A 22,761-nucleotide genomic window follows, 5' to 3' on the forward strand; every position below is an offset into this window, starting at 1 on the left:
GCTGGAACTGCAGGATGACCCAGCGGTGGCTTCACAGACGCTCAGGCAAATACAGCAAATGGAAAATAATTATCCTTTCAGCTCTTAATATTTCCATTGGGTAAATCCATTGGGAAAAACAAATATGCTGGGGGGGGTGTAGTGTAGTGAAACTAAGCCCATGTGTGAATGAGGAGAAACACAACATTATGCCCCTTCCTCAACAATTAATTATTGCACACTTACCGTTGTACTCGGGACGGGGGGGCAAACACGCCATGTTTTGGGGGGCATGTAAAGTACTGAACCCCAGAGATAGAGCCGTTGTTCTTTCCATGGGGCTTGTCCAGTTCGATTCCACACCAGAAGCCTGTAGATGAGAAGAACAGATTACTGCGTTTTTTGATATTGTTGCCTTTATTTCTTTTGTATCTTTTTATTCAGGCCCTCGTGTTCTTCTGAGAGCCAAAGCAATAACTGGCTGCTAGGGTCTGTGGGCTTGGATAACAATTTCAATACTGTGAGATATAATGGAGGAAAAAGTAAAGTAAATAGAAAGAACCCAGAGACAGGCTTAAATATTAGATGTGACTTTCACTGCCCATATCCCTATGCCTTCAGTGATGTCAGCACTTACATCCACCTGCTTCTGTGATGTCAGAGATGGCTTAGTTCCCATACAGAGTAAAGGCAACACAGGCAATACATGAAACATGCCATACCTGGAGAAAAGCTGGTTTTGCCATAGAATCTGACAGTCCCGATCCTTTGACCCACGACCAGCACTCGGTCCCCAGGGTGGAATTCCGCCTGGTAGTTCTGCAGGCTTCCTACAGATGGAACACGAGCCTTGAGGCCTGCAATAAGAAGGCAAGATGGTGGCACGCGGGGCAGAGACTGGATTATGGTGCACTAAACAACTACACACAGACAGCTGGCTACACAGATCAAACACACGGGCTCCATGTGTTTAAGGCAGCGACCCAGGGCTTGCTTTATGTGTAATAAACAGGACTGATGCTTGATCTTTTCCATATATTTATATATATATATATATATATATATATATATATATATATATATATATATATCTATATATATATATATACACACACAGTATATATATATATCTATATATATATATATATATATATATATATATATATATATATATATTTATTTATTTATGTTTTATATCCCCAATATCTGACATCATCTTAGTGAGAACATGGCTGAGCTGCTTTAAACACAGGGGGCTCCAGGACATGTGCACCAAACTAGCCCAGTCTCTCAAATGGCTTAAGGGGATTCTTGGCATAATGGGGCTGATTCCTGTGTAAGACATCTAGACCTAACCCCTTGAAACAAACCTCTACTGAGCCTAATCACTGTGAAATCTTAGCAGCAAACGTGTCGACCCAAGCAATTTCCAGCAATTTTAGGGTAACAAAATACTTAAAATCCCCTCCCATTCACAACCTGCAGGTTAACTCACAGCTGGTGACTGTCTTGTAGATAGCACACACACTATATACAAGGCACTGTTCGTATTAAAGGAGAAGGAAAGCTACCGAAGCAGTTTATTGCCGATACATTAGCCACAATAGTGCAAGCTATAACACTGTATTTATTCGGCAGAATGCTTTACCATACCCAAGTAAACAGCTCTAGAAGCTCTGTTGGTTTAGGATAGCAGCTGCCATATTAGCTTGTTGTGACATCACTTTCTGCCCCAGTCTCTCCCTGCTCACTCATAGCTCTGGGCTCAGATTACAGCATGAAGGGGGAGAGGGAGAGAGGGGCAAACTGAGCATGCTCAAGCCCTAGCCTTAGAGGTTTATGCTGAAAACAGGAAGTCTGATACAGGATCCCATGTGTACACAATAGAAGGAAAGAAATGAGGTGTTTCTTTTGACAGAGGACTCAGAGCAGCATTACTTTGAGGGTTTAATTGTGTATTTATATAGACCTTTCAGATAAAGCTTACTTAATATTAGCCTTTCCTTCCCCTTAACTGAGAAAAAAAAAGAGCCAGGGCTAATTTTGTGCACTTCTACTTTGTGGACACATGTGCAGCTACGACTAAGGGTGAACACAACATTAACGATAACACAACAGCGGGAGACGTTCTAGTGCAGATACCGGTGGGAGAGTCTGACCCATACCATTCATAGTCCTTAACGAAGAGGACTTGGACCTAAACGGAGCTGAAATTTTACGGTTATTTGAGCCGCGGTGCCGAAGATGGTTGGAAAGGGGCGGCTTAGCCTCTACTGAGGAGGTGGAGGAAGATGTGGAGGAAGAGAGGCTGCTGGATCCGATGTAGAAAGCTGAAACAGGGAGCGGGACATGGCTCCAGAGAACATTGAAAGCGACAAACATGCACAGACACACGCATTACACACTATTTGCTGTATTACTTGTATATTGTTACGCCTGCAACTATCATCTTCTCAGGAGGGAATTTAGCTTATCAAAAACAATTCACTCTTAATGATTAGTAGGAAATGGCTGCAGAGCTAACTATCTAGCAATAGCCTGAGAAATATCCTATGCATAAATTTCCATTGTTTACCACTTTCAGCCTGGGGACTATCACTTATATCCTGTATTATTGCCCAATAGGCTAAACAGGAAACCCAACATGGGCACTTCCCACCTGTAAGCAGCCATGTTGCATTTGAATTCCAGCCTTCTGCTTTGGCATCTGGCGCCCAGCCTTAATTATAATGACATACAACATTGAATCTCATAAACATTATCCATCGGCAGAATAAGTAAAGGGTTAAAAAAGCATGCACAAAAATAAAAACCATGCCAAACTTACAATACTGCTGTGTATGAAATATTAGATATTAATTTTTGGTTGAGTGTGCCCTTTAATATCCATATAGAAGAGAATGGAGTGTTGCAAAAATCAGCTTTCTGCCTTATTTAATTCCCAATGCAGCTGCGCGTGCCGCCCTCATATGGAAAAATTGGCTATATAAATATACTATATAAAGCCAGCAACATCTGCGTGAGCTCAGACAGGCTGCACGAGCGAGTCTACACGGATGGAATATCACAGACATTCGGTAGTGTCAGGGAGACAGCCAAGGTGAGAGAATATTCTGCTCTCAGCAATGTACTGTCAGAGACAATAAATACGCCTGCAGGAGAGCGGTCTGCCCACATGATCATGTAACAAAAGGAAAATGAGCCGCTGTGAATGAGTACAGTAACCAAATCATTACCTTTCTTTGCAGTTACACAGTCCGACGCTTCACTTCCCTGGAATGAGTCAGAGAGACTATTTTTCTTAGTTGGACCAAGTCCTAGAGATAGATTGGGAAAGAGGCAAAAATATAAAATAGATTAGCACCAAACTCACCCCCATACTGCACAAAGCTCTATTCTTCTGCAAGGGTAGGGACACACTGGGCGATTTGGGGAGATTTAGTCGCCTGGCGACTAATCGCCGCGACTTTCCACGACCAATCTTCCCCGAATGCCTCCCCTCACTCTGCGCCTGGATAAAATGAAAAATCGCCTGCGCTAATCACACGCGGCGATTTGTTTTCCGAAGTCGCCCGAAGTTGCCTCGTGAGGCAACTTCGGGCGATTTCGGAAAACGAATCGCCGTGTGTGATTAGCACCGGCGACTTTTCATTTTATCCAGGCGCAGAGTGAGGGGAGGCATTCGGGGAGAAAAGTCAGTGCGATTAGTCGCCAGGCGACTAAATCTCCCCAAATCGCCCAGTGTGTCCCTACCCTAAAGGTCTGGTCTGTGTAGCCTGACTAACTGCACTGCTGTTACATCTGCTCTCTGCATGGTATGAGACATGTTGGGACGCTCCACGCCCTGTCCGAAAATCGTACAAATCTTTATTTCATATGACAGTATTGTTGCATCTATGGCCAACTTTATACAGGGAACTCTAAGTATCACTCATGTATTATAAGGGATAATGTACCCCCTACTGTAAATGATAAGGATATTAGAAGTCACTGAGGGGTTGTGCTGTGATCATATAAAGGCACAAGGCTTCAGGCTGAGTTATACAGGGAACTCTGAGTATCACTCATGTATTATAAGGGACAATGTGTAGCCCCTACTTTAAATGATAAGGATATTAGAAGTTACTTGGGGGTTCTGTGACCATATAAAGACATCACTATCGTTGCATCTATGGCCAACTTTATACAGGGAACTCGGAGTATCACTTATGTATTATAAGGGATAATGTACCCCCTACTGTAAATTATAAGGATATTAGAAGTCACTGAGGGGTTCTGTGACCATATAAAGGCACAAGGCTGCAGGCTGAGTTATACAGGGAACTCTGAGTATCACTCATGTATTATAAGGGATAATGTACCCCCTACTGTAAATGATAAGGATATTAGAAGTCACTGAGGGGTTGTTCTGTGATCATATAAAGGCAAAAGGCTTCAGGCTGAGTTATACAGGGAACTCTGAGTATCACTCATGTATTATATGGGGTAGTGTAGCCCCTACTTTAAATGATAAGGATATTAGAAGTTACTTGGGGGTTCTGTGACCATATAAAGGCACAAGGCTGCAGGCTGAGTTATACTGGGAGCACAGAGTATCACTCAGGTATTATAAGGGATAAGGTGCCCCTTACAATGAATTATAATGATATTCGTAGTCGCTGAGGGATTCTATGATCAGGATAATGTATCCTATAAATGGACAATAATGATTTACACAGATCAATGTGATTATTAATCATTGACTTACAAACATGTCTGATCAGCAAGATGTTGGTTAAGATTGGCCAGTGTTACTTGCCCGAGTACGCTCTATAATACCCTTAACTATCATGGTGCAAAGAAGGAAGGTGACCAGCACACAGGCTCTCATGACCTACAGGACAGCACCAGATCCTATAGAACTCTCACCTGTATTGATCTTTGAAGTGACACGGCGAAGGTCCAGCTTTTGGGATTTGACAGAAGCCACCGTTTTGTCAGAGGAACTCTTGATAAATGTGCGCATGGACTCACTTGCTCGGCTAATCTTAGAGAGAGGTGCAAAAATTCCTAAGGGCACAGATTTCAGTAGAGAAACAATTGTCAGGAGAGAGAGAGAAACGACATCAGCAACCACAATGGCTTGACATTATCCCAATCTATACATCCAAGTCCATTAGCAATGTAATACATTGGTTCTTCTTTGCAATATTTGACCCACAGCCTATAGGCCTTACGGTTTTTGCGCTGGGGAAAATGAATAATTTGATGCCTTGCACGGTAGGTGACATTTCAAAAAGACGGAGAGGAGAGTAAATAATCTCAGGTCAAGTTTATAGAACCAGGCGTAACAACATAAATGACCTTTTGATTAAAGAGAGACTTGTCACTGCAGTAAAACACCTGCCGGAGTGAAGTATATTGTGTCTGTTTCGCTGCCTCATTGTTTTATAGTTATTACAGAATTCCCTCAGCCCAATGCTTCTCTCTTTGCTGCAAGTAACTCGTGCTCTGAGACCCAGAATTATTCTACCGGAGGGACTGGTTTAACCAATTTATTTCCTGGATTAACCAAATCATTTTGCCATGAGCCAGCTTGTTGGAATGTCTAACTGCCATAAAGAGGAATCAGTCTTGTCAGGGGCCCGTCTAGAAAAATTTTTGGGGCCCCCAAGCCCCACCCCGCCTACTCCACATCAAAGACCACACAGACACCAGCACTTAAAAAGGTAACCCCCCCCACACAAACAAGTTATAAAAAGCTATTGGTGACCAGGACCCCCTATAAGTGTTAAAAAAAAAAAAACATTGGCGCCAGGGCCCTTCATAAAAGTTTTTTTTAAAAAATACATTGGTGCCAAGGGCCCCCCTTACAAGTAAAAGAAACATTGGTGGCAGGGGCCTATAGAGTATTAAAATAATACATTGGTGGCCAGGGGATTAAAAAATAATTTAAAAAACACACATCAGAGGAATTGAACTTGTGGTTTAAGGACTTCAACTTTGCCTCCTTTTGTGACTTTGGGTCTTTTCGCTGCTTCAGGACTTCAATTTTGGCTGTTTTCGTGGCTTCAGGTCTTTTCGCCGCTTTGGGACTTCAATTTCAGCTGTTTTCGTGGCTTCAGGTCTTTTCGCCGCTTCGGGACTTCGATTTCGGGTGTTTTTGGTGGCTTCAGGTCTTTTCGCCGCTTCGAGACTTCAATTTCGGCTGTTTTCATGGCTTCGGTCTTTTGGCTGTTCGACACTTCCGCACTTCGGAAGGAGGCGGCACGGCTTCGGCACTGTCAAGGGGGACCCGGCTCTTTCGAAAAGTTCAGCACTGCCAGGCCCCCCTTCAGGCACATGCCCGCTACACTTGTACCCCCTGTGCCCCCTGAAGGCAGCCCTGAGTCTTGTGCACCAGTAGAAAAAAGTTCTCTTTTCTGGCTCGGTCTGTATTTCTTTTTTTCTATTCAACAAGCTTTTAGCATTCATTTATTCAGCCCTCAAACATACAGAGGAGGTTATTTGGAAGAAAAACACAGGCAGCAATTGTATTCATCCAGCATGATTTTTTTCCCACCTAGAAAGCATGCCTGTGGCCCTTATATTCAGTGTATTCTAAGGAGTGTGATTGTGACACAATTCTCTTAAAGAGTGATCCATTTCACAGGCAGTGAAATAAGTTTGTTTAAAGTGCTTGCTTTTATTCCACAGATCCCCTGCCAATGCTGTAGGAGGTAATCACTTATTTTCTCCAGGATCCATAGAAAGAAATATTCATATTCCAGGAAGGGAGGATATATGTAGTTGTGACTTCTAAATAATTCAATTGTGACTGGTTCAGGGAATTTTTAGAAAAAAAGATTTCCCCACTGTGCAATTAAACTGGAAGAGCTTTGAATAGTGGGATAATGGGAAATATACAGGTTAATCCTCTGATAGAAAGAATAGCTGCAATCACGAAGGATTGGGCTGAATTCCGAACCCCCGAATCCTAATTTGCACATGCAAATTAGGGGTGGAAAGGGGAAAACATTTTTTACTTCCTTGTTTTGTGACAAAAAGTCACGCGATTTCCCTCTCCGCCCCTAATTTGCATATGCAAATTAGGATTTGGTTCGGCTGGACAGAAGGATTCAGCCGAATCCTGCTGAAAAAGGACGAATCCTAGCCGAATCCCAACCCGAATCCTGAATTCGGTGCATCCCTAGTTGTATTGTTATTTTTGTGCTTCTGTACCAGCCCAAGGCAACCACAGCCCTTTGGCAGTAAAGATCTGTGTCTCCAATGATGCCCCAGTAGCTCCCCATCTACTTTTCTGCTGATTCACTGCACATGCTCTGTGCTGCTGTCACTTACTGAGCTTGGACCCACTCACAATATACAGTACACATAGAATAGAAATGTCACAATATAAGGCTGATTAGTAATTAATACAGATAATTACTACATGGCAGCACAGAAACCAGTGCAATTAGCAACAGTATTTAATAATTAGCCCTGTAGCATCAGCTTATATTACAGACCAACCTCATTTTCTGCTGGATAATTAGTGACGAGCCCTAAGCTTAGCTTCTCAACAGCTGCTCAGAGCCCACTGAGCATGTGAGTGTCACAGACACTTTCCAAGATGGTGACCCCCTGTGACAAGTTTGAAGTCCTGGATCATGGCTGCTATTGACAAGCTGAAACTTTAGGCTGGTGCAATAAGTTCAGTATATAAAATATGGTATTTTTACCCATATTCATTTTTAGGGTTTCGTTTTGCTTTACATAATGCCTCAGCTTCACAACTTAAGTGAGCAAAGCAGCAGCATTCACTTATCATCTTGTGCCTCCTGCATGTCAGACCCAGCCTCAGGCCAATCTTCTGTATCCTATTATTCACATGGCAGGAAAAGTACAATTGTCTGGGAGTGGGGTTGCTTGTTTGGTGGGGGTCACTGTTTGGGTTCATTATTATACTGGAATGAAAACAAGGTTGAATGAATAAGCTGGGCCACTAATTATGTCATTGTGAGTGCTCCCCTACATATAAAAGACTTAAAATATAACGCCAGCATTTAAGCTTCAATAGAAAAAAAAACCATGAATATCTAAATAACACATATATATATATATATATATATACATGGAAAAAATTCAATAAAAAATATTCAGGGGCGGTCCTTGGGATATGGTTCTCTGGTGGGTCCCAAGTGTGCCAGTCCATCACCGCTGGCAGCTACTTCTGGTTAGGTGTATCAATATGGGGGAGACTTGGAGAATTGGATACGATTTGCCTTAATATGGATTAATGCTGAAAAGCTAATTTAAAATAGTAAAGAAATTCCTAGATTCCATAAAATCTTTTGAGCTTAGTTATCTGTATATAATAGCAGCACACCAGAAGGTCAGCTGTCTCTAGTGTTATAGACAACAGACATAAACTGGACCTTGATAAAATGAACCCCTCCCCACAGGAGAAATACGTACCGTGTTTTGGGGGACATTTAAAATATTTTACGCCTCCAATGCTGCCATCATTCTTTCCTTCAGATTCATCCATCTCTATGCCAGCCCATTGCCCAGATGCAAACTCAGTCGATCCACAAAATCTCAATATGCCCACCTATAAAAGAATTATGGCAGCTTAATATTACGTGCGTAAATCTAAACTTGTATTATTTGCATAACTCTCTGCAAAATGTGTTTTGTAAGGGATAATGTACCCCCTATTGTAAATTATAAGGATATTAGAAGCAGGGTCGGACTGGGGGGGGTCAGGGCGCACCTGGGCTGACACATTTGGGCCCCCCGCTGCTCCCCCTCCCAGTGGCGGGACCCCCGCCGCCCCAATCGCCAGGATCCCTTTGTCATTCCTCCGCCCCCCCCCCCGGCGTGTACCTGCTTAGCGTATCGCTCCTTCCTTACGCGATCGGGCGAGGGGAGGTGAGGTCAGGAGCGCCAGCTATGTCTAGTGGGTCTGGGCCAGCGGAGCCCAGTCCGACTCTTTTTAAATTCACTGAGGGGTTCTTTGATCATATAAAGGCACAAGGCTGCAGGCTGAGTTATACAGGGAGCTCTGAGTATTATTCATGTATTATAAGGGATAATGTACCCCCTACTGTAAATGATAAGGATATTAGAAGTCACTGAGGGGTTCTGTGACCATATAAAGGCACATGGCTGCAGGCAGAGTTATAATACACAAGTGATACTCAGACTTCCCTGTATAAGGGATAATGTACCCCCTACTGTAAATGATAAGGATAGTAGAAGTCACTGAGGGGTTCTGTGACCATATAAAGGCATAAGGCTGCAGGCTGAGTTATACAGGGAACTCTGAGTATCACTTGTGTATTATAAGGGATAATGTACCCGCTAATGTAAATGATAAGGATATTAGAAGTCACTGAGGGGTCCTGTGACCATATAAAGGCACAAGGCTGCAGGCTGAGTTATACAGGGAACTCTGAGTATCACTCATGTATTATAAGGGATAATGTACCCCCTACTGTAAATGATAAGGATATTAGAAGTCACTGAGGGGTTCTGTGACCATATAAAGGCATAAGGCTGCAGGCTGAGTTATACAGGGAATGGGAGTATCATTCATAGTAGTAGTAGTAGTCCCTGTTTTTTTCTGTAACTAAACCTCAAGCACTTCTGGAAACTAATTAGAGAGCATAACAGAGCAAAAATCACAGAACCGATCTAGCACAGCACCCCAAGTATTGCGTAGCAGGGGTTAAAAGTACTGGCTGTCTTGAAGGACAACCGAAGGTTATTCCATGTGTTTGCCAAGGCATCATATGGCACCCTACATCATTCATCACAAGGATCCCATCTACTGCAGTGTATGGCTCTAAGCCTGAGACCAGGCCAATTATAACAGCTGTTTGTTTGATACATTAAACCCCAACACCGCCAGAATGTCCTGCACACGCTCAGATCATCAACTGGCCCATCATTAGATTCCTTCCATCAAGTTTCAGAACAAAATAAATTCCAATGGAAACTCAGGCAGTAAACAGAGTGGAGTGAAATAAAGGGGAGGGGAGATAAAGGAATAAACCCATTCCATGTATATATAAAGGCATAAATATACAAAGGTCTTGGAGCTTATAAAGTAGTGCAGCAGATCTGACTCTGTATCCATAACACAACCATCAAAAAATAAAAAACTGAACTCACAATTACCCACTGGATGCCCTTGATTTACTATCTCACTGGGCACCTCATCACTACCAGAGCTGATGCAGGTAAAGTGAATCCCTGTCTCACAGAGCTTCCAATCTAAAATTACTGCTAAGAATATTACTTGCCCTAGGTCTTGACACAGTAGAGTCTAAACTGTCAAATACAACTCCCTGCAAGCTTGGTTACAATGCAGGAAGTTGCAGTCTAAAATCTTGAAGCTAGTGATGAGCGAATCCCATTTCACTTTGCCAAAATTTGCAAAAGTTCATGAAATGGTCAATGGTAATTTTTTTTGCACAAGACTTTTTTTTTTTTCTTTACAATACATTGGAGTTTATGGGCATTTTATTGTGGTGAAACACAGCTCATCACTACTTGAAATCCAATGTTTGCAAACAAAGCTCTAGTTTAAAACATGGTGTCAGTCCTCCTATTAAACCATACCTCCCACAGTCCTCCTACTATTACAGTTTGCTGCTCCCACAGCCACGCCTCCTACTGGGTCACTCTTCCCAAAGCCACACCTCCTACTGGGTCACTCCTCCCACAGCCACACCTCCTACTGGGTCACTCCTAGAGTCCTGCAGTGGGTCGGGTACCCGCGGGTTACCCGGAAAAACCTGCGGTACCTTGCGGGTTGAGGGGAGAAGTTCTGGGTGTGGGTTTGCGGGTCGGGCTGTGGTTCTTCTCAGTAGCGATATTTACTACTTTTTTCTGGTCACGGCTACTTCCGATGATGTCACTTCCGGTTTACAATGACAGCACTTCCTGATTCTTGATGGTCAGCGGGTCGCAGTTGTGGATAAGGTACATGCGGGTAGGGTCGGGTAGCGGTTCCAAGCGGGTAAGAATGCGGGTTGCGGGTCCAGGTTGTGGATTGCAGGTTGCGGGAACGGGTGGGTCCCAAAATATGGACCCGCGCAGGACTCTAGTCACTCCTCCCACAGCCACACTTCCCACTAAGTAACCCCTCCCACACCTTTGCCTCCTACTGAGTCACTCCTCCCACAGTGACACTTCCCACTAAGTAACCCCTCCCGCAGCTTTGCCTCCTACTCAGTCACTCCTCCCACAGTGACACTTCCCACTAAGTAACCCCTCCCGCAGCTTTGCCTCCTACTGAGTCACTTCTCCCACAGCCACACTTCCCACTTGTAACCCCGTCCACAGCTTTGCCTCCTACTGAGTCACTCCTCCCACAGTCACACTTCCCACTAAGTAACCCCTCCCACAGCTTTGCCTCCTACTGGGTCACTCCTCCCACAGCTTAGCCTCTTACTGTTCACTCCTCCCACAGCCACACTTCCCACTTGTAACCCCGCCCACAGCTTTGCCTCCTACTGGGTCGCTCCTCCCATAGTCACCCCCCCCACAGCTTTGCCTCTTACTGAGCTGTATCTGTTGCCAACATTGTTGCTGCCATATTGAATAGTATATAGTGTTTGCTCTGTGCAGACAGTGTTTTTGGTTCCGAGTGTCCAGCCCTGCTGATGACCAGACATATGGCCACACGAGCCTGTTTTCCCTACGAGTCAGTGAGATCAATGCGGGCAAATGGCTTCTGGCTGTTCTCCACTTTTGTTATGACAAATATTTCAAGATTCCTGCTTTCCCAAGCCGAGGAGACTGATTTATAGATGACGAGTTGGCGGCTAATTACTGCAGCAGTATTTAATCGCTGACTGGGAGATACTTACCAATAATTACATCCCGCAGCATTAATCGGCTAAATTTGTCTCCTCGCGTAAAGCGCCCGCAATAAAAGGAATACAATTGCTACAACATTTCCATCTCCCACTGAAGCGCAGCAACCATTATATCTGCGCTTATGGCAATTCCACCCGGGGGGGACAAATATGCAGCAAAGGACTATATAACCCTGCTCTTCCACTGTCACTGACTAAAATTGAAATTCTCTTTTCAATTAAAGGAAAACTCCGCACCAAAAATATTTTTTTTGCATAATAAAAGCAAATGTCAGTCTAAGCCACTTCCTAAAATAAATTCATTATACATTTTCACTGGTTTTATAGTTATATGTAAATGTCATGGCCATTGAAAGCAGTCGCTGCCTGGCTGTTTATAAGCTCTGCACTTGTGGTTCTGACTCCTGAAACAATGTAGAACAGACCTAGAGGAGAAATGACTTATGCTACATTGTTTCAAGAGTCAGAACCAATAGTGGATTTGTCTTTGTTTCTCTTGACATTGTCTTTGCTCAGTGACAACACCCAGAAGGTGGTTTAAGGAGAACTAAATCCTAGAAATTAATGTGGCTAAAAATACCATATTTTATATACTAAACTTATTGCACCAGCCTAAAGTTTCAGCTTGTCAATAGCAGCAATGATCCAGGACTTCAAACTTGTCACAGGGGGTCACCATCTTGGAAAGTGTCTGACACTCACATGCTCAGTGGGCTCTGAGCAGCTGTTGAGAAGCTAAGCTTAGGGCTCGTCACTAATTATCCAGCAGAAAATGAGGTTCCCCGTAATATAAGCTGATGCTACAGGTTTGCTGATTATTAAATTCTGATGCTAATTGCACTGGTTTCTGTGCTGCCATGTAGTAATTATCTGTATTAATTACTAATCAGCCTTATATTGTGAAATTTCTATTCTATGTGTACTGAGTGGGTCCCTAAGCTCAGTAAGTGACAGCAGCACAGAGCATGTGCAGTGAATCAGAAGAAAAGAAGATGGGGAGCTACTGGGGCATCTTTGGAGACACAGATCTTTACTGCTAAAGGGCTGTGGTTGCCTTGGGCTGGTACAGAAGCACAAAACATACATTTCTAGCTACTGCTTTAGTTAAGCTTTAGTTCTCCTTTAAGGGAAATCTCCTTATTATATAGTCCAGTTGTTTTACCAACGTTTTTTACAAGCAAGTGTCATGTTTATAGAGAGCTCTGTATTTGTGCCCTTGACAGACACAGTGAGGCTCATTTATAAACACTGGGCAAAATTGCAACTGGGCAGTAACTCATGGCAACCAATCAGATGATTGCTTTCACTGTTCAACCTGCAGTGGCAGGAAAAAAGCTACTCACTGATTAGCTATGGGTTAATGCCCGGGTGCAAATTTGCCCACTATTTATAAATAAAGCCCAGTGTATGTATCATTCTGGTGCCAATAAATGCAATTAAACATATAATATACACACAACAATCACCTGTTCACTTACATATTTCCTATTTCTGCTGATGCTGAACTGCAATTGAGGATGTCGGGAATGTTAGTTCAATGGGGCAGACATGTTTATAATAAACAAGAGGTTGTAAAATATTCGTGCTAAGGAAATGATCATTTGAATAAGAAGCGAGTCTTGTTCTGTACAAGACGATGTCTACAAGCTAGTGGGAAGTCTGCAAGCATATCATCAAGTATCTAGGCAACAGCTCCCCCCAGTGGTCATTCAGAATAAGAGCTAAACAAAATCCAGAGATTTTCTCACTCCTTTCCTATCCAGACTCAAGCTGAATTCTGTAGCCTCTTTGGGACATCAACCTCCGAGCTAAACGCTTCATATACTTACAATAACTCTAGATATGGCACCTCCTCTGGCTAAATTCAAGGAGGAGAATTTGCAAGTTTCCCAATCCCAACTTATTTTGGTGGTTGAACAAAGCTATCTTCCATTTAATTTGAGTTTTTGTTTTTTCCCAGTCCTCCAGCGTTCAAGTTAAAACATGTACTATTGGCCCACGTACTATAATGATCTCACACACCTGAGCCAACTCTTACAATGAACTACATTGTAGAGGTTCAGTAATTAATGCTATAAAATACAAACAACGTATATGTCTTCATGCTTTTCATCCTGTAAAGGTGGTGTTAATGTGCTGCTCAAATTACTGACTCTCCGCCCCTCTCTCTGTAAATTGCCAATAGTGTTATAGTCCCACCCACTGATTGAGTTACAGACTCATCTAAGCTAGCGTCAGAGTGTTCTAGCTCCACCCAGAGCTTGATTTACACACTCCCTATGTAAGCTTTCATTGCAGTGTTCTAGCTCCATCCACTGCTTCAGATACAGACTCCCTATGTAAGCTGCCATTGCAGTGTTCTAGCTCCATCCACTGCTTGAGTTAAGGTGGCCATACACGGGCCGATAAAAGCTGCCGACAGCTTATTGGCCCGTGTATGGGGCCCCGCGACGGGCTTCACCGATCGAGATCTGGCCGAAAGTCGGCCAGATCTCGATCGGATGGGACAGAAAATCCCGTCGGATCGCGGCCGCATCTATTCGTTGATGCGGTCCCACGATCCGACCGCCCGTTTGGGCAGCGTTAGGATCCGATCGTTGGGCCCTAGGGCCCATGATAGGATCAGCCGATATTGCCCACCTCAAGGTGGGCATATCGGAGGGAGATCCGCTCGTTTGGCGACATCGCCAAACGAGCGGATCTCTCCATGTATGGGCACCTTTAGACTCCCTATGTAAGCTTCCATCAGCGTGTAATAGCTCCACCTAGAGCTTGAGTTACAGAGTCCTCACCCTCCTGCTATCATGCAGAGCCAAAATCACTATAATCAAATATACCTTCTGGCCAGCTATGAGCACCCTGTCCCCAATCTTCAGACCAGCCGTCAAGAGTGAAGCATCACAGGGGACAGTGTCATGGCTGGTGGGGCTGACACTGGAGAGATTGCAGGACAGGGGAATGGCATCCAGCAGATTCTGTTTAATTTCTTTGGCTACTGCAGCTGCGTCGGCCATTTCCAATGGCATGTCAACTGGGTCAGGAACGACATCTGCTGGGGCTTGTCCTCTGTCGTCCTACAGATAAAAGCACAGGAGGAGGTCATGCCCATATCAGTACAGAGCAGCATGGTACCAACAACAGAAACAAGATATGTTGCATAGTTCTTCTGATTTATTAGAAAGACTAACTGTCTATCATGATCAACCCCCTGTAAGCAGCTTCTTATACTAAAGTGGCTTCCATTTGAGCTGCTGCTGGACTACATTATTGTTGCAGTTCAGAAACAGCTGGAAGGTGTGGGTCAGTGGGGTCAAGTTACACACAAGGGCTTAGTGCTGCTTAAAGGGGATTTCTTTTCATAGGATAAAGTTTTTGTATCTTGTGAAGCATACGTAGCAATTGTTTACGTACAGGGTAACTATTACCCAAAATGTTTCTCCTAAACTAGAGGTGTGGGCTAATAGAGCCTGCACTTTGGTTGGAAACCCACCCACTTACCCTACAAACTAGGCAGTGTAAACATGAAGATGATCTGCAGAACAGTAAAAACAAAAACTGATACTTATAAAAGTCTAACCTATCCATCTACATTTATATTGCTCTAATCACTAGGCAGCATTTTAAAATGGCAGGTTGGAGAAAGGCAGAATTAGAATATAAATAGAAAACATGAGGTCCATCTACAATCTGGCAATGAGTTCATTCATATTTTAACTTCCTCTTTAAAATGTCTTTTGTAAAGGATATACTGCCAGACAGAGGTGTGTGCATGTATGTATGTATGTATATATATATATATATATATATATATATATATATATATATATATATATATATATATATTTATATAGTTAAAAAAAGAGAGAGAAAAATGTAAAAAAAAAAATCTCTATATTGTGTTAGTGGCACAGTGTAGTGAAACAAATCTTGCCGCTCTTCCTTTAAGCAGCCATTACTCACATGTATTGCAGCAGATTAGAACAGGCTTTCCCACTTCTTTTGTGCCGTGTAAATCAGAGATTATTCAATAATTTAAAGGTGAGCTGCATATATCTGAGAAAAGGAATGCAGAGCTTGCACGGTTATACACAGAAAGCAATGAAACCAAGGGAATGTGGTTTGCCTGCAGCAAAGAGACAAGTGCTGAGCTCAGGCATTGCCTTATAATTCTCAGTATGAATTTTGCCATTAATATCTGCTCTCAAATTTCAATGGAAAAGGTATTGACCCTTGTGCATTCTGGAACCAAGGTCTGCCCGTCACTGCTCAGTGTGCATCCTATAGGGCACTTTCCATTCAACAGTATTACTATATATATATATATATATATATATATATATATATATATATATATATATATATATATATATATATATATATATATATATATATATATATATAATCTCCACCAAAGAGGCCGCACTGCTCAGGACTTATTACAAATAAAGTACTTTTATTGGAGATTTTTCCAATAAAAGTACTTTATTTGTAATAAGTCCTGAGCAGTGCGGCCTCTTTGGTGGAGATTGTTTGCAGCTTTTTATGAGACGTGCACCCAGGCAAAGTGACGACTACTTATCGTGAGTGCTGGGATTTTGGGGAAAATATATATATATATATATATATATATATATATATATATATATATATTCTATTTTACTACTAGCTCGTTAAAAGGAACATTCTTAAATTACGAGTGTCAAACCTTCAATAAATAAAAAAAGGGTAAAATGTGTTCAAACTATTTCAGATATTTTAGGAAGATTAAGACCTCGGGGCAAGTTCTGAAGCAGCAAGTCCAAACAAGATAATGTGATTACAGAGAAGATGCATTAGAGCTCAAAACACTCATAAAGTGAGTGAGAATCTCAGTCATAAAGCAGGGCAGGACTGCTGCTTACATTGGGGATCAGATAGGATCTGTGCAGCCACTGGGGCAGAATGCTCTGTTATACAGATAGCTAGAATCTCAGTCATAAAGCAGGGCAGGACTGCTGCTTACAATGGGGATCAGATAGGATCTGTGCAGCCACTGGGACAGAATGTTCTGTTATACAGATAGCTATAATCTCAGCCATAAAGCAGGGCACGATTGCTGCTAACAATGGGGTTCAGATAAGCAGGGCCGGATTTACATAGTGGGCGCCCCTAGGACCAATGCTATTCGTCACCCCTGTCCCCTTCCCTTTATTTGTGCAAATTTTCATCATCTGGACTGGAGCAATGGGGATTGGCGCACAGAAAATTTAAAAAATGATTGTATCTCCAGCGCATCCCGGGTCTAGGTGGCCTTTCCACAAATCCAGGCCTGCAGATAAGATCTGTGCAGGGACAGAATTCTCTGTTATACAGATAGCTAGAATCTCAGCCATAAAGCAGGGCAGGACTGCTGCTTACAATGTGGATCAGATATGATATGAGCCACTGTGACAGACTGGTCAGTTATAATATAATGTCTTGGGGCACTAAAATTATTTTGCTGTGGGGCCCACACCTTTTGAAATAAACATCTCAGTTGCTGATTGGAACATATGTAATATTCTGCAGCATGCATTAACTTCCCTTGGAGATACGTATTAAACTCAGAATGGAGAGACATCTCACGGGAGCACGTGTCAGTCGCACACTGCTGGTCCTTACCCGGAAGGCAGGATTAGCTCCATGTTCAAGCAGGCTTCTCACTGCTCCCAGGCACAGGTTGGAGGCTGCTATATGCAGAGCTGTGCCGAAATCAAAGTCACTGCAGGTGGCATCAACATCTAAAAGAAACAGATAAACACAGCGGGGCTGGAAAGCGGTGAACTGTAAAATGCACACAGTAAGGAAATGTCACAATTCTCCTTTTAGCTAGAAAAAGACTGAATTTGCTTCTCCCTATGAATCCTTCATGGAGGGAGAGTATTTCTCAACCTCAAGTTACAATGAAACATTTAAGAATATTTGTGTCTCAAAACTGAAAGTTTGCAGTGCTTCTTGGTCAATGAAATCAAGATGTAACTTTTCTGGGGCATGTAAAAAATTTTACGTGTGCACCAAGTTTGGGGTTATTTTTACACCATGTCTATAGGCTATGGGGCAAAGCGATATTTCAGATAATTGGATTTAAAAATAAAGCTAAATATAAATTATTTTAAATTTTTTAGTTCAGAAAAAAACTTTTTTAAATATTAGCAGAATCTCTTTCAGATACACATACTGAATTCTAGTACATGACACAGCCCTGCTTAAAGATAAAGTTTAAAAAGCCTTTATTTAGGACATATGGCTTTAGGTCTGTGACAATTTGCAATGTTTCTGGCCTGCTCCAAGCACATATTTAATAACAATCACAAGTCATACTAAACAATGACAGAATATGAACATTATATTCATGGGCACATTTATTAACAGTAGGTTTATCAACAATAGTCAAGATTGACTATTCAACACAGTTCAAGTTTATTGTGGCAAAAAAAACACTGTTGCGACTATATTTGGAATAGAGAATTTCCAAGACTATCAAACAGAAAAAACGTGAATAAAAATGTTGCATCTTAATATTGGCAAGTTCTTGTAGAAATCAGTGGAAGCTGTAATGTCAATTTTTTCAGGCTAAACCCAGTGCAGACATCGCAGTCCCTCTCCCATTGTCTTCTACAGGACCTCAACAGGTCTGATTTTCGGATTCAGGCTTTTTGCAGCACCGGTGTATAATAACTCTCAAAAATTTCTAGTTTTTGTTCCTCTAAAAATGTTTTCTAGTGAAAAAAACTAAAATTTTTAGAGATTTTAACATTCGGATTTTAATAAATAACCCCCTTAAACTCTGATGCAATTGATTCACACGACTGAATACTGGAGACACATCCTTCAGGATTCACTATATAAGTGAAGCTAGTTTAGAATATTGCTATGAGCAATGATAAAAATTATAAGACAATTCGATCAATATTGGTAGTCTTAATATATATATATATATATATATATATATATATATATATATATATATATATATATATATATATATATATATATATATATATTTATTCTGTGATGGCCCGAAGTTTCCATCCCTCCGGCAATTTTCATTTTAGCCTGCGGGAAGGCAGTTCGGGGAGATTAGTCGTCGGCGACTAATCTCCCCAAATCGCAGCGTGTGTCTCTGTCAGTGGTTCACTTATTTCCTATTTACCTTTTGGCTTAGGGTTTTTCAGGATAACCTCAACGAGCTCAGGGACATCAAAGTAGGCTGCGTAGTGCAGAGCATTCATATTGGTCCAACGGCTCCGCAAGTTGATGTCTGCCCCCAGGTCGATCAAACGGGAAGCAAATTTTGCTGCGGTCTCGGCATCTCCTAATGAAGAAGTTTGGTCATGTATGAGCTGGAATAGGCAAACTCTATTACAACTTTTCCTCTGTACAAGTGCAAGGAGTTTAATATCCTTTTTCAATAAATAGTATTACTGTTTATTTTGCCATGAAAGATACAATAGTGACCAGGTGTACAATGATTTACTCTGCTAAAGGGACTGTTCACCTTTAAATTAAATTTTAGTATGATGTAGAGAAGTGATCCGCAACGAGTGACTCATGAGCAGCATGTTGCTCACCAACCCCTTGGATGTTGTGCCCAGTGGCCTCAAAGCAAGTGCTTACTGTTGAATTCCAGGCTTAGAGGTAAGTTTTAATTACATAAAAACAAAGTATACTGCCAAGTAGAGACTCTTGTAGACTGCCAGTACATTGGGGCTACCAAATAGCAAATCAAAGCACTTATTTGACAACTCCAGGAACATTTTCATGCTTCATATTCCGAGACAATTTGCAATTGTTTTTCATGTTTTATTATTTGTAGTATCTGAGTTATTTAGCGTTTTATTCAGCAGCTGAAATAGCAACCTGGTTGCTAGGGTCCAAACTACCCTAGCAACTATTTACTGATTTGAAAGAGAGACTGGAATATCAATAGGAGAGAGTCTGAATAGAAATTTGAGTAATAAAAACTAGCAATAACAATACACGTGTAGCCTTACAGAGCAGTTGTTTTTAGAAGGGGTTAGTGATCCTCATTTGAAAGCTGGACTGATTCAGAAGAAGAAGGCAAATAACTCCAAAACCATAAAAAATGAAGGCCAACTGAAAAGTTGCTTAGAATTAGGCATTCTATACACACTGAAACTTAACTCAAAAGGTGAACCACCCCTTTAATTACAGTAAACAGAATCACAATTAAGTACAAGTACCAGTAAGTGGTTAAATTCTAAAACTCATTTACGCCAATGGGATGGTATAAAAGCAAAGCATCCCCAGCCACCCGAGAAAAACGTCCAGTTTTGAGAACTATTGGGCCAGGATTAATTGCAGGGAAAGCTTGTCATTTCCCCCGGTGCGGCTGCTCTTCCCATGGAACAGGCTGAGTTTGGTGATAATCATGAGACAAACAGGCAGCTTCTCGCCTCTGATCTCCTTCATTTATAATTAGCAGCATCCCAGATTAATACACTTTCTATAAATAAAAATCAAACTGGCAGAACTTATTGCTTGGCTAAAGGGATATTCACCCCCTAAAGGCAAGCGTGCAAAGGCATTAAAGGTCAAATATACAATATTAACAAAAGGGAATCCTTTTCCTTTCTTTCTCAACATAAATATGCAAGAGCTTAGTATATGGCATGCACAAAAAAACTCCTTTGCATATTGGTATTTATGCTTCAGAGGAGCCGTCATACTGCTTGCCTCACTGTCTGTTGCCAGTAGGGATGCACTGAATCCACGATTCAGTTCGAAATTCGGCCTTTCACAGCAGGATTCCGATTCTGCCGAACCCATGTGTGCCTGGCCGAAACCGAATCCTAAAAAAACTAATTTCCATATGCAGTAAACAGTAAACAGAGTTCAAATTCGGTTTGGCTGAATCATTCATGAAGCATTCAGAATTTGGCCGAATCCCCAAAATAGTGGATTCGGTGCATCCCTAGTTGCCAGTCTATGGGGGGAATGTAATTAAAGTTGCAAACAATTTGCACCAAAAAGACTAAAAATCACATCTCGCAATGTAATATTGTTCCTTAAACTGTTATGGCATTGCGAATTTTAATTGAGCACTCTTAAAGGAAAAATATACCCCCCAAACAATGTAGGTCTCTATAAAAAGATATGGCATAAAACAGCTCATATGTAAAACCCTGCTTCATGTAAATAAACCATTTTCATAATAATATCCTTTTCTAGTAGTATGTGCCATTGGGTAATCCTAAATAGAAAATTGCCATTTTAAAAAAATAAGGGCCACCCCCTGGGATCGTACGATTCACAGTGCACACAAACATACCAACAAACCATACATGTTAGGTCACATGAGCCAATTAACAGACAGAGTTGTGTCTTTTGCTTCAACACTTCTTCCTGTTACAGTTAGAGCTGTAGTATTTCTGGTCAGGTGATCTCTGAGGCAACACACAGACCATCACGAAATAGTGGCTTAAGGCAAGAGATGTAAAAGGACAATATTTACTTAAATTTTTGGTAAGATTCTTTAATATGCCACTTCATATGATATAAATCTGTTGCTTAAGTGTTAATTTTGGGGGTAAAGTTTTCCTTTAAGAAGTGCTTGAAGGTGTCGTAATCTTTTGGAGCAAACATATCGACTTTTTCAGTAAGAAGTTTTATTACATTTACTGCGCATTGGCGCAAACTTTAAAATTCGCAAACGGTCTTCCGCAGTCGGAAGTGGTCGTGAAACAGTTTCCGGGTTCGCAAAAGCTATATTAAATTCACGCAAAGCAAAAGCATAACTTTTCGCATTGCGAATAGTTTTTCCGTTACCGACTTTTATTACATTCCCCTATATGTGGTTTAAAATTCTGAACTACAACTCTAGACGCAGAAACCTCTAGGTCAGAATGCAGGTATCATATACCTCATATTGACTGACCTGGGCCCAGTTAGAGTGATTGTATTATTTGTCCCCTGTGCCGAGTATCATATAATAATGGACACATGGATAGATCAATCAGGAGAATAACACATTAGCCCACTGATATGATCCTGGTCAGACAAGATAGCTGCTAGATAGATATCAGTCGTACCATCCATCAGGCGGGCCCCATACAGGCTACTAAGCTGCAGAACTGGACTGGAGGGCTGCTTTTATTGGCTGCCTTCAAGTCACAACTTATTATATCTTGAAAACAGCTGCTGGATTGTACAGAAATGAAAACTACACACTGAACGAATCCAGTCTGCTGTAAGCATTATAATACAGGCATGTGACCTGCTATCCATAATGCTCCGGACCTGGGTTTTCCAGATAATGGATCTTTCTGTAATTTAGATGTTCATACCTTAATTCTACTAAAAAAAAACATGTAAACATAGATAAATAGGCTGGTTTTGCTTCCAATAAGAATTAATTATATCTTAATTAAGATCAAGTACAAGCTACTGTTTTTTTTTTTTTTTTTAAAAAAATTGGATTATTTTATTATAACGGAGTCTATGGGAGACAGCCTTTCTGTAATTCAGAGCATTCTGGATAACGGGTTTCCGGATAACGGATCCCGTACCTGTATATGGAAATAAATAGCAGCTACAGAGCACCCACCAATTAAAATTCTGACGGAGCTCACTAATCTTAACTGTACTAAATATGTAAGAACACATGGTTATGTTTGTTTATGAAAGACCAAGCGGAGCCTGTAAAAGTGTGCGACTCATGACAAGCCCTACAAGGGTTCCTTTGTTACTTTCTTCTGCTGAGTGCAGCCGGGCCGTGTCCTGCTGAACGGACATCGTTAAATCATCTCACGTTCTGATCTTGGCAGCTGGATCTCCTGCACAGAACTTATTCTGATATCACTAGGATATCCAATCTGGGAGCCTGCCCAGAGCTTTATGGTGCAGAAAAGCAATAAGCAGCACTGGCCTCAGTCTGTGTTTGCCAAGAACAGTC

At 41.7% G+C, this 22,761-nt stretch overlaps 1 protein-coding gene across 4 annotated transcripts in view; it reads right to left on the reverse strand.

The window, feature by feature from the left end:
- The window catches only part of clip4.L (CAP-Gly domain containing linker protein family member 4 L homeolog), a 42,649-nt gene that overhangs the window by 5,733 nt on the left and 14,155 nt on the right, over positions 1-22,761 (reverse strand). For 3 of the 4 annotated variants that reach the window (XM_018262683.2, XM_018262684.2, XM_041562585.1), the window contains exons 5-13: positions 19,000-19,161; positions 17,469-17,587; positions 14,666-14,902; positions 8,416-8,551; positions 4,888-5,028; positions 3,216-3,296; positions 2,145-2,309; positions 702-836; positions 226-349 (exon numbers count right to left, since the gene is read on the reverse strand). In XM_018262683.2, the coding sequence (XP_018118172.1) occupies positions 226-349; positions 702-836; positions 2,145-2,309; positions 3,216-3,296; positions 4,888-5,028; positions 8,416-8,551; positions 14,666-14,902; positions 17,469-17,587; positions 19,000-19,161 (1,300 nt within the window). The remainder of the gene's footprint in view (positions 1-225; positions 350-701; positions 837-2,144; positions 2,310-3,215; positions 3,297-4,887; positions 5,029-8,415; positions 8,552-14,665; positions 14,903-17,468; positions 17,588-18,999; positions 19,162-22,761) is intronic. The other variant, XM_018262685.2, reaches the window with a different exon arrangement.

Source organism: Xenopus laevis, chromosome 5L (assembly GCF_017654675.1).
Source record: "Xenopus laevis strain J_2021 chromosome 5L, Xenopus_laevis_v10.1, whole genome shotgun sequence".
In the NCBI taxonomy this organism is placed as follows: domain Eukaryota; kingdom Metazoa; phylum Chordata; class Amphibia; order Anura; family Pipidae; genus Xenopus; species Xenopus laevis.